Consider the following 12,672-nt stretch of genomic DNA (forward strand, 5'->3'; position numbering starts at 1 on the left):
TATTGTTTTACAATGGGGATAGAGCAGAACTCAGTGGCACACAATATTTGACATTGATCTTCATGCCCTATTTTGAAAATGTTTTCAGTTATCAATTTTTAAAAAAAATGCAAGCCATCTTTATCATGTTTTGACATTCTGGCCCCAAAAATTCTTCAATGTAGTCACCCAATGTGTGTTTCAACTGCAGTACATAAGTATTTGTTGGTTTTGACGTGTCATGTCTTTTATACTTAAATAATTGGCTTACTGGACCCAAATACCAACCCATGACTCAGTCTGAGCACCGTTACCAGGACCATTCCTGCATGAGGTTCCCCAATTATAAGCTCTCTACAGCGCGCATTTTCGACCTGTTTTCAGCGCACTGCTCATTAAGGAAATGCTTGGAGCCCAAAATGCGTTTTGATCAGAAAATATAAGCTATCTATGAGCATCAGATCTTATCGTGTATGGAGTACGTACTAATGTCTGCTCTTGGGTTGCACATGTGACTTGTGGGTCCCATTCGCAAAGTTGCTCAAAAGTGATAGATAACACAAGCACATCTCACCTGCTTGGGTGCAGGATGTGGTAAGAGCTCTTTAAGTATTTTAACAGATTTGTTACGCCATTGTGCTTATGGGTGGAGTACTGCACACCGTATCTAAAAGATGACGCTGTGAGTAAAGACTCCGGTTGTAAGGTTGTATGGTTGTGATGAAGAGAGTTTTCCTGTATCTCAATCTTCAGGTGCAATCGTTAAATAACCCCTGCCAATAGTCGTATGGACCTTTGATGGTCAACAAAGAAAAATAAGGCGCAATCATCTACATCACCAATACATTGTTCAAACATTATTATTGAGTCAACAAAGAGTTTGTGTGAGTTAAAGGATTTTATTTTCAAATACTTTGTTTTCAACAATTTATTTATTAGACATTAATCTTTAGATTTCACCATTAAAAGTTAATATAATCCATCAATCAATATTTAATGAGAAAAGAACAAAATGTTGTTCAAGATCACAGTCAAAATAGTAATAATACAACAAGCATGTTTCATAAAGGAAACTCCCTATTCTAAATAGAATTTGGATTAAGAGAAGAAATGTGTCAGTTCAGAAACCCATAAAGAATTTTGGTGAGAGAAAGATCAATGTGTAAGCATAAAGACTTTGTATTTTAGCTGGAGAGTCTTCTCAGCTCCAATTAACAGCAGACTATTCATGGAATAATCTAAGAAAACAGCCCCACATGAAGAAAGGCATCAGAAACTCAAAAAGTGAGTCTCTGGTTAGAGAGTTGGGGAAGGAACCTGTAAGATCTGCCCCTTGGGGTCTGAGGGCTGTGCTCTGCGCTCTCTAAACTACTCTAGGGACATGCACTATTATAAATACACAAATTCTATGTTGCAACATTATTTTCTTTCATCTTCTTCATCCACCAATAGAATATCAGCAGACTCCTCGTAACAGGTTAACACCCCATGCTCTCACCAGAGCATAATAGACTTGAAAACATTAGTCCTAGGAAGTTTACAAAGTTGTTTGCTTGTGATGCAATACTTCTTTCCATGAAGCATTCTTCCTGTCGTTATCTTCTCCTCCCGATGAGAACCTCACTATCAGTTGTCTAATACAAAGAAGTGTCTATTTACTAACTGACAGTAGGCTTCTGAAATTGCAACATCTGCAGCAAAGAGAAGAAAACAACTTTCACAAGCAACTATTCAATGTGAGAAATAGTATTTTCTGTGTCAATGCATTATTTTCTAGTTAACACGGCATTAGCAGTTAGGCTAACTTAGTTTGGCACTTTATTTACATGCAAGCCTAAAATACTTAAGTAGGGTAACCTATTGCAATTATTTTTTCATTTCAGCATGTATTATTTTAAATGTGAACTTATGCACATTATTAATATGTGTTTTCAATAGTATATACAATTCGCTGGAGCAATTGGGAGGGAGCAGGTTGTATGGCTGGGTCTCAGTTGCTTAAAGAAGACACACGATTCAAGTAGCCACGTCACACCAATGTACTCAAGGACTTGTTTTCACCTCAAAATGTCTTTTTTTCTGAAGCTCTAAGGATGTTTATAAAACCGTTTTTTAAAGTGTCAATTGTTTTGAACTTACAGAGTACTTAGCTACCCACTGTCCATGACGCACTACATAAACAAAATAGCAAAATACAATTGAAAACAATGTGGCTGTTTTGTGCTGCAGGCACTTCCTTCATTCACGATATAGAGGCGACCATTAATCAGAACCTCCCATAAAATGTGATGTTTCTTAGTAGGTGTTTGTGACATCATCATAGGGATGGACCCCGCGTATTGCATTTCAGATCAAAGATGGGCCCATCTGTGCTTTTAGAGCCATTTCTTCATCAAGCACCAGAACCTTCTACAAAACATGGTGGCAGAGAAATTGAGCATTTTCAGTGGTCTGTGCAGGCCCACTAAGTACTAAAGTAGTGTGTTTGCCTAGAATATTGTCCAGTAGTATGTTGCACTTGGTGGAATGTTTGTAGGTGAGCACATTTTAGCAACACTTGTAGTAGCACGTGTTGATGAATTACTGACAGAGGAGTCAATGACACCAGTGTTTGCTTTTCAGAGTCCTGCTTGTGTGTCAGAGAATCCCTCATTGTTCAGGGTGGGTTAGTTCTAGTGTTGGAGCTGTTATAAGAGATGAAAGACATGTCAGCCAATCATGAAGCCTGACCCATACACCTACTGCATACAATACCTAACCATGGCACCCGTATAGTATGACTTCTGACCCAGGACTTACAGGGTATGGGGCTTGACTGAGGTTCACAATAAGTGTGATACCTGGCTGCTACACCTCACCAATAGAACTAGCATATTTAATGCTGATAGTAATGCCTGACGAGGCTTATAAGTGGGATGCCTGACCACGATGATGACAGTAGATAAACAGTCTAACTAACAATACCAAACAAACAAGAGACATGCTCATGTGTTAAAGGTATGCAATGAGCAGCATAAATAATTAATTGCCCAAAACAAGAAGCACAAGCAGAATGTGAAAGAGACGAGTAAAGATTCCTAGGGGTGGATTTTCAGACATTTTACGCTGGGTTAGCGTCACAAAATTGACGCTGACCAGAACAAAATGTTTTTTTACCAATTTACTTTCCAGTGCAAAACTTGTTTTGCATTGGAAAGTACCCTACAAGTAACACAAAGCAGAGTGAAGCATTGCTTTGTGTTACTTAGCGGCAAGGGGCATTACATGAGTGGTGCGTGGGCGTTCCCATACAACTACCCATGCCTTTTGACGCAAAAGCCTATTTACAAACAATTGTAGACAGGGTTTAGCGGCAAACGTTAATGCCATCTGAAAGGAGGCGTTAAAAGGAGTCATTATTCATTTCTCCTTTCTTTTCCTACTTTGCATGTGTGCTGCACTGTGCAGCACACATACAAAGTGGAAAAAATGTTTGAACTTGTCTAGGCATAGTATTTTGGACAGGAAGGGTACACTATACAAAACCAATGCTAGACTCAGGTACGCACCTTAGTACTATGGCGCTGAGGTGTGTGCCTGGTGCATAGCAGCTGAAATCAGCACCGGCACTAGGTAGAGGGGAGGAGAGAGCCATATAGCTGTAAGTATGGTGCGCTCCTGCTCCCTCCCTGCTACGCAGCGCAGCATTTTTGGCTGCTGCACTGCGTTGCATTACTTCTTTGGAAATCTGCCCCCAGTCACTGCCATATTACCGTCCGGAGCTTTTAATCTATGAGCTCAGCCTTAATCTAGAATTAAAAATGGTGGTGAATGCCATTAGATATGGGAGAAAGAGTGTAGTCGGACAGTAGGGGTGGTGCATTGTTGTAGGGTACAAGGGGATTGTGACAGGTGGGGGGAGTATAAATAGGTTAGGGCATCCCTAAACAGGTGGGTATGTTTGGGTGGCATCATGAGGCGCCAAGCAAGAGTAGGATCGTGGAGTGAATGAAGGAGGGTCAACTGTGGAAAAGGCCCTAGAATAAATGGAGAGATGACTTTTTATTGACTATCGTAAACGGCTAGGAGATCTTAAGCAGCCAACTCAATGTCACTGTGCTCATAATAAATCTTGCTTACTGTTGAAAAGTTGCTTGACCTTTGCACTGTATGGTAGAAAGACCTTCACAGTTTCCAACCAAAAGAGATCCCAAACGCTTCTTCAAGACAACCACTAATCAACATGCCAGACTAAGGCGCCCAGTCAGAGTGATGTTGGACTCCACTGGAATCTGCCAGCATTTTGGATTTTTGCCTGGTTCTTTTGGATGCTAACATGGACTTTGATGGGCTCAGGCTGTAAAAGTGTTTGTTCAAGAAACACTGGAGGAGATAGTAACCAGATAGAAAAAACCCCATGTGCAGTAGCCATGTAAGAAGTAACACAGGATTATATTGCCTTAAACAACTAATTGCAAGATTTGGACTTGACAATGATTAGGAAGCATGCCTGAGAACAGGATTTCTTTCTCTTGTCTAAAGTTTCCATTATACAGAAAGTACAACCCAAACATGACTACTCTCTTCTTGGTTTTCAGTCAGTGTTGGCAGCCATAATCATCGTCAATCTGAAGGGGATGTTGATGCACTTCAATGAAATTCCTGTTTTGTGGCGAAAGGACAAGTATGACTGTGTAAGTAGACTTCTCGTTTGCAATCTCTCCTCAGATCCAACAAGGCCCAGCTCAATTCAAGATTCCCAGCAATACCTTACAAACACCTAGCAAGGCACATTTGCTTTCGATCACCAGTACTTCAAATATTTCAGGCCAGGTAGTATAGAGGCAGAGGAGAGTGGTCCCACCCATCCAGCACATGTAGCGGCCAAACAAGTCCCTAAAATGGGAAAACTATGTTTCTGATCTGAGAAGCCCAAGAGTAGGTTTGGATCCTGTGTGACATCAGACTTCATGTCTTCCACTGTTCACAATGCTAGCAAGGAGACAGGCTTTAACTGGCCGTCCTGCTAGGTAACCGCATTGTGGGAAATGAGGAAAATGTAAACTTACATTTTGAATAGATCTCCCTCACCTGAAGTGTGCTGATCAATCATGCCACCAAGCAGCCCGTGTAAACTAGTGTTGTGTGGCATCGGACTGACAAATGAGCAAAAAGAATAACACATCATGTAGTGAAAGCAAGACAACAACCAATTTACTCTTGCATAGAAAGATTCTGATGAAAACAAGATATCCCCACTTTCCTCTCCACCCACAATTTCCTCCTCCCCTTCATCTAAGTTCAGAAAGATAGTTGAACCATGATCCTCCCGCACTTTACTTAATGTGTTAGAAGTGTTCACTGCATTGGTCGTTAGCCCTTCCATGTTTTATGGGCTTGCTTTCTAGGTGTGAGGAATACACGAGTGTCTGGCAAAGAATTTCAAAGACTACCTGCATGTGCAGGCTCAGGCAAATAGTACACAATGGAATGTATTGCATATATTTCAGCTCTTACCACAGTTTGTGTGATCTCTGAATTGGTTCCAACTCCTTGTTTTCATTTTTGTTTGTCATGTTGGGTCCACGGTTTATTCAAGGCCTGAATTCTCAGTGAAATGCTGTAACCAAAACCTAGAATGGTAATGGCACATGTCATAGACTGATGATGTCAAAATCTTCTGAAGAAACACAGTAGTATATACCACAAAGCTATCAAGAGAGACAGAATGCTTTCTTCGTCAAATGCGAACTTGAGGCACCCACTCAGACAAAGGACATTTTCGATATCTACCAGGCACTCTCCAGCCCACAGGCCAAAAAAGTTGTCATTGCATACTCTGCAAAGGCATCTACAAGTACTTTGAATCCAAAATTTCCAAAAGTCATGAATTGAACACTACCACCCTGAAAGTGCCCCCCTCCCTCCTATTTCCACTCCCCCAAAATTATCCATGTTCACTACTTGAAACTCTTGGAACCCCTAGAGATTTGTTGACCTTCTTTTTAAAACATTAGAGTCCAAATCGTCTATGTGCCATTTTTGAGTCGTATGCCTAAAGCAGCTCTTACACCCTTGGTTGGTGGACACAAGCAACATGTTGAACACCTCCCTTCTTTCTGGCATTGTTCCTGCCCATTTGAAAAGCACAGTCATTATGTGCCTTTTGGGAAAAACATATGTTCACCCAAAAAACTATCAGCCTATCTTCAACCTCCCCTTCCTCAGAAAAATCATGGAAAGGGAGGTGACGGGAACATTCAAGATGGTGTGGAACAAAGGTATCTAATTCTTCTTGAGCACAGCCTGGGCCATCATGAGGTAAGAGCTTATGCTATACTTGGATGAGCACAACAAGACTATGCATACTCTTCCTGACCTTTCTGGCGCCTGCAATGCTGCCAGTCATACAACTCTTCCGGATAGGCTGAAAGAATGAGTCTGCATGTCCAGTACTGCGCTGCTCTGGGTAAAATCATTTCTCAACAAGGGCAGACAAAAAAGTTAGTATCAGGTTATTCTAACTATTGACAACCTCTATATCTTGTTATGTTGCTCAATGGTCATCCCTCATATGTCTTCTTTTCATAATCTGTTCACTGTCCCTTACACATGGCCACTGGAACAAAAGATTGACCACTACAAGATGAATTTCAAAATCTGTTCTGATAACGCACAATCCACTTCTCACTGGAAACAGTCCAGAGACTCAAACCAACACTACTTACCGCTTGGTCCCTGTGTCCTACTAAATGGAGAGATTTTTCTGAGCATGAATTGGGCCAAGGCTGGCATTCAAAAACTCTGCTACTCTTCAAAGACTTTGGAACGAGCCATCCAGAATGTGGCTTAACTTTCTTAAGTGAGGTCACTTTCAATCTGCTCACTGAGTACTTTCTTACCTCCCAGTACAAGCCAGGGTTAAGATTTTACTAGGACAAACATACTACATGCCTCCACACACAGCTACACCCTCATGCCCACACCAGAGTCCCTAACTGAACGTCTCCATATCTGTTCAACCAAAGTTTAGTTAGACCTCTGAACACGGAACCTTTCCGACTGGCCTTTAATTAAACCCATCTCAGAAAAAGGTTCACGATCAAAGAATGTCCAGAACTGTCCACTGGCCCTCTATAATTGGACTCCATTGTGCCCTCTCATCAGCAAGATATATTTTCCTGTATTGAGCGCACTGAAGTAACCGAATGGCAACATGCAGTATCCTATAAAAACCTTTTAGTAAATAAATAATGCAAATGTTCTTTAAACGTCCCTTTTTCTCCCTCTGCTATGCTGACTAATTCTCTTGAATTTTGGGCACCATGTTTATACATTTATACTTCACCTTATTGGTTCCCTACCTGACCCTTGACTCCATTGGTAAGTGCTGATTTGAATCTGTTGTATGTACAATATTTTCATAATACCTTTATATTAACAAAACTAAATAGATGTCATTTTCTTGCAGTCCACACCTCCCTAGTCATCCTGTTTTGGACAATACTAAAGATGGCTTCCAATTAGTAAACATGATCTCTCATTATGGCCTTAGTCTCTCATTCAGAGCCCAACTCAATGTAATGGCTGCCTCCAAAGCCAGACATTCCCTACTCAGGTGCAGATTGTAATCCACAACCATGATCCAACTCAGTGCCAGATGTATTAGTCTCAAAACTGCACGCGTGTGCATGTTGTGTTGCGTTTCCTCTGTTGTAAAATATTCGAAAGAAAGTCCTAAAATCTTACCTGGTGTCCTAATTAAGATAAGCACATTTTCATGAGTCTTTTGAAACTTAGACCATGAACATGAGACTCTTTGTCTATTAAAATAGAATTAGCCGTAAGAATATTACAAAATATACTCCTATGATACTTACTTATCTGTCTATAATTTATACCTTATAAAGTACACTCCAGCAGGAGCTTAGGGTTATGGGTTGAGATTATGTTTAGGGTTTGTAGTTGGGATTACCGGTTGATGGCAAGTGTTAGGGGTAAGCGTTGGGAGTGGTTTGGGGAGTTGAAACCAATGTCAGGGTTTGAAAAAGCTGCAAATCCTAGGAGTGGGTTCCTCCATTTTCCTACCTTGCCTGAGGGCAAACCCACTCACCCTATACATAGATACACATTTTCTATTTAGCCTTTGGATCATGGTTTTTCATCTGTAAAGTCTACAGGATCTGAGATTGGTGGTTTTCTTCACAGCTGGTGTGGGTGGCGACCTTCATTTCCTCCGTGTTGCTGGATCTGGACATTGGTCTTGCTGCTGGTGTGGGATTTGAACTAGCGACCGTGATTTTCCGCGCCCAGTTGTAAGTACAATTTCACCATGCTACATTTCTGCCAGTATGATTCACCCCAACAACCATTGTACATGTAAGAAGTATCTGAATGTGTTGTACAGTATATTTATTTGATATAGATATATGTATGCTGATGAAAATATAGAGTATATTGTTTCTAGACAGAGGCTTTGTTCCATGGGGCCGCAGTATGATGCCAGGTGCCAATAAAACATTTGATGGTCAGGTCTTTAAGTTAAAACAAAGCTTCAGAGTTAATCTTACTACGAAGAACTTAGACATACTGCGATTCAAAATATATTATCTAACCTCACAAACAACTCTGTTCGTCGTGGAAACAAGAGACTGTAATGGTGTTTTGTCATCTTCGATAGACAGCTGCATGGAAACCATACATTACTTCAATAGACGTCTCATTAGGCACTGGAAGTCAACAAACCAAATTCGGAGCTAGTGAAATTCTGTCAATTCCTCTGATCACTGTAAATCGCAAAACCCTTTAAGTACCCGGTCAGCAAGGAGAGGATGTGGCCTAACCGCTAGAGAGGTCGACCTCGAAGCTGGTGGACCAGGTTTTAGTCTTGGCAGGGACGCTGAACATCCTGTGATTCTGGGCAAATAACTTAATCTCCCCGTGCCTAACAAAAAATTAATATGTCGACCTGTAACGCAACTGGTGCTCGTGTCCTCTGATACCTTTCCGTCGAGTTCCCAATATATAAAACTCCCAAAAACAAATGTTGCCGAGTACAAAAAATAAATGTTTACTTCCTGAACTGGTCTTTGTGTCTTTTGATGTCGAGAATCTGTCTAGGATGAGGCCTTGGTAATTAGTAATCTACATTTCTGTGGAAACAGTAAACATGCCTCCACAAAACTGAAAGCATACTTTAAGAGAATAAAAAATTGGGTTCCATCTCATTAAAGGATGACAGAAAATGAATATATATAGAGAAGGAAGAAGTTAAATTAGTTATCGTGTCAATTAAAAATGGCCAAGAAGCTGGCTGAAATAAACGTTCTGTCGATAAAATTGATTCGCATGCTTTCTAAAATATTCAGGCGTATAGGCGAATTGTGCAACAGACCAAAAAGTGACTATTTTAATGTTTTTAGAAGAAGGTAACTAATGGCTGGGTGAAAAAAAAATGCTGAAAAGCTAATCACGCTTATTCTGCAACTTTTATCAGATCTCCAGCAGAGCAAAATAGTTTTAAATAATGCTTAAATACACACCAAAATGTGGGACAAGAAAATAAAGGTGCTTTGGTTGTCCGGACATAGAAAAAAACAGACGTGGATCAACCAAAATGGCTGATTTGTGCCATAATTCTCATCCATGTACCAAGGACCAAAAAAATGTACCAAGCACCGGTATTGTCCCAAGACCTCAGTGGGGAGGCAGTGCATGCCTTTCATGAGCTGGAGGGGCGCTGTAGAGCATGAGAGAAAGTACTTTATGGATGAGAGGTAGTAAGTCAGCCTTGCAAAAGATCTGTGGCTAGGAGAATCGTAAATAACAAATTAGTAGGCTAAATCTTTTGGTGTATATAGCAATTCCCACCCCTCAGGATTGCTCACTCTTAGCTTGCCATTTTCAGTCTTCTTGAGATCACTTTGCTCAGTGATACATGATTATTTCTAACTGTAGAGAATACGTGATTCTCATTAAGGTGCACTAACTGCGTATCCCTTTGGGCTTCACTCCCCTGGGGAACGATCTACGATTTCTCGAGAAATCTACAATAGAAAGCAATATACTCTGGGGGCATGCATAAAGTCCGGTAAAGTCAGGAAGAGAAGGAATGAGCTACTAAGACAAGCATTGGCAGAGCCAATAGGTCGGGCATTGGCTTGGCCAGCCTTCTGGCAATTCTTGTTTTGTTTTGTCATGGTTTTTGCAAACCTTTGTCGTTTGACACTATGCCAGGCCCTCATCAGCCCAAAAAAACAAACCACATATCACCAAAGTACTCCCTGGCACTGAAGGGAACTACTTTGTGTGTGGATGTGTTCCTTGTGAAAGGGGACATGCTGTAATTGGTAGTAACGTCAGCCAATGGCTGAAGTGCGCTCATACATGGTTTCCACCAGCCTTAAAGCATGCTGGAGTGGGCAGAAGAAAATGTACATGACGTCAAGCACAGACTAATGGATGACGTCTATCTGAACCCCTCTAAGTAACATGTTACATGAATTTGTAGCGCGCACAGCTACTCTTGAGTGTCCCGGCGTGGTGCCTAGCGGGGTGTGGGAAGTGAAATTCAAGAAAATAGATGAGTTTTCAGTTTCTTCTTAAAGGCTGCTGTGTCCTGGATGGTACGCAGGGCAAGAGGAAGGGCATTCCAGGCAACAGCAGCCTTCACCGCAAAAGAGCTGCCCCCTAGCCTCTGGAACTTGAAATGAGGAACCTGTGCGAAGCATAGGGACGAAGATCGCAGGGATCGCGCAGGAACATAGAAGGAAAGACGTCTCTGTAGGTAGAGAGGAAGGCAACCGTGCAAAGCACGGTGGGCCAAAACTAATAATTTAAATTTAACTCTATCCACCATGGGGAGCCAGTAGAGAGAACGCAGCTGATGACGAACACTGTTCCTAGCCGAAATGCCCAATAAGAGTCTGGCTGCCATATTTTGAACCACCTGTAACTTCTTCAACAGGTAGCCCGGGATGCCAGCATAAAGGGCATTGGCATAATCCAGCCATGGCAGAATCAATGCACAAGTGACCAGTTTCCTCGCCGCTTGAGGTAGAAGAGGAAAAAATCTTCTGAGAGTTTTAAGCAGACCGATGCAACAACCAGCCAGCTTATTAATGTGTGTCAAAAAAGAGAGACTAATCAAACCATACCCTCAAATTTTTAGCTAGCGTCCCAGATGAGGTAGGCAATGGGAACTCAGGAGGCCAGACCTGCTCTCTAAATTTAGGGGGGAATTTACCAAATAGCAAGATCTCTGACTTTTCTTCATTGCACTTAAGCTCATCATTTTAGTAAATTCCAAAGGTCTTGGTTAAAACTGATCTAAAATGTCAATCAGTTTCGCGTTGACTGAACGCCTCTTTCCTTTAACAAAGGAAGAAAGGAGGGAGGGAAGAAAGAAGGTAGACAATAACAAGGCAAGAAAGAAAGGAAGGAAGAAGGTAGACAATAACAAGGCAAGAAAGAAAGGAAGGAAGAAGTAAAGAGAGGACAACTTAATACAGAACAGTTTCAAATGGAAATCTGGTATAGTGAAATAGAAGCAGTCTGAAAACCTAAGAACTGCAAAGAGAATTTACAACTGCAGTGACAGGAGATGGGATCTGATAAAGATGGAATGTGCTTCAGAAGCAGCCTGCTTTCATATCAGGCTATAAACACAAAGGCAACACTAAAGTAATTATAAAGTAAAAACAAAAACATTGGCAATGATGAGAACGAGCTTGTGTGTGGATGTGCTCCTTGTGAGAGTGTAAAATGCAGGCATTCAAAGTGAAGTTAAACACTGCTATAGGGGGCAGAAGCAAAATGTGACTGACACAACAACAGGCCAGTGGATGAAGAGAGGTGGCTGAAAGCTCCTGTAGGCAAGTACTTTATAAATATTTTAGTTAAGTCAAAAGGTCTTGGCTAACGCCAGACCTAAACAAGCATTTGCAATGCAATAGGTCTCGCATTAATGCGAGTTTAAGCTATTGGCATTGTAAATGACAAAGCCCTTTATTTAAGTTTTAAAAACGAAAACCAAAATAATAGGTATTGTTATTTGCAATGCCAATAGCTCAAACTCGTGTAAATACGAGACCTATTGTATTGCAAATGCTTGTTTTGTTTTGCTGTAGCATGTATACAACAGTTATTCCTAAGGGACTTAAAAAAAAAAAAGTAGAGTTTTTTTTTAACCCCTTCAGTGCCCATGAGGAGCTGGACTCGTCATGGGCCGCGGTGGCGCTGTGCCCATGACGAGTCCAGCTCGTCATAGACCCCGCCCGCTAATGCAACGGCCGGCACTGGGCGGGGAAAGGGGCGGGCACTGAAGGGGTTAAACCTTTCTCCCACTATGTGCAGATTTGTCACAGTGCCAAAATGATTATTACACCAGTGGTAATTACAATGCAAGTCCCAACTGCAAATAGTCGGAGACGGAAACAAATAAGCTCCGTGCTCCACAAGGATGCAGTTAACTGAAGTGAAAAGTAAGGTAATGTATGAATACGGAGAAGATATATGCCAGCCTCGTTTCTGTGTCAGTGACCTAGTGCTTCTGTATGCACTACAGGAGATCAGCGTTCCTCTATTCCGATTTGTCTGGAAATCTATTGCAGTAAGTTTGGTATTCTAAGGAGAGAGCAGGCTTGCCCATTTCGACATGTATGCTTCATGAATATTAATAGTAGGAAGGGAAACACACTTAAGTAGTCTGCAAAA

General features: G+C 41.4%; 1 protein-coding gene across 2 annotated transcripts in view; it reads left to right on the forward strand.

Annotated features, from left to right (window-relative positions):
• LOC146856095 (chloride anion exchanger-like) overlaps positions 1-12,672 on the forward strand; it is a 503,531-nt gene that overhangs the window by 394,049 nt on the left and 96,810 nt on the right. For both annotated transcript variants that reach the window (XM_085654115.1, XM_085654116.1), the window contains 2 exons: positions 4,557-4,652; positions 8,167-8,273. In XM_085654115.1, the coding sequence (XP_085510241.1) occupies positions 4,557-4,652; positions 8,167-8,273 (203 nt within the window). The remainder of the gene's footprint in view (positions 1-4,556; positions 4,653-8,166; positions 8,274-12,672) is intronic.

Source organism: Triturus cristatus, chromosome 4_1, assembly GCF_964204655.1.
Source record: "Triturus cristatus chromosome 4_1, aTriCri1.1, whole genome shotgun sequence".
NCBI lineage: Eukaryota > Metazoa > Chordata > Amphibia > Caudata > Salamandridae > Triturus > Triturus cristatus.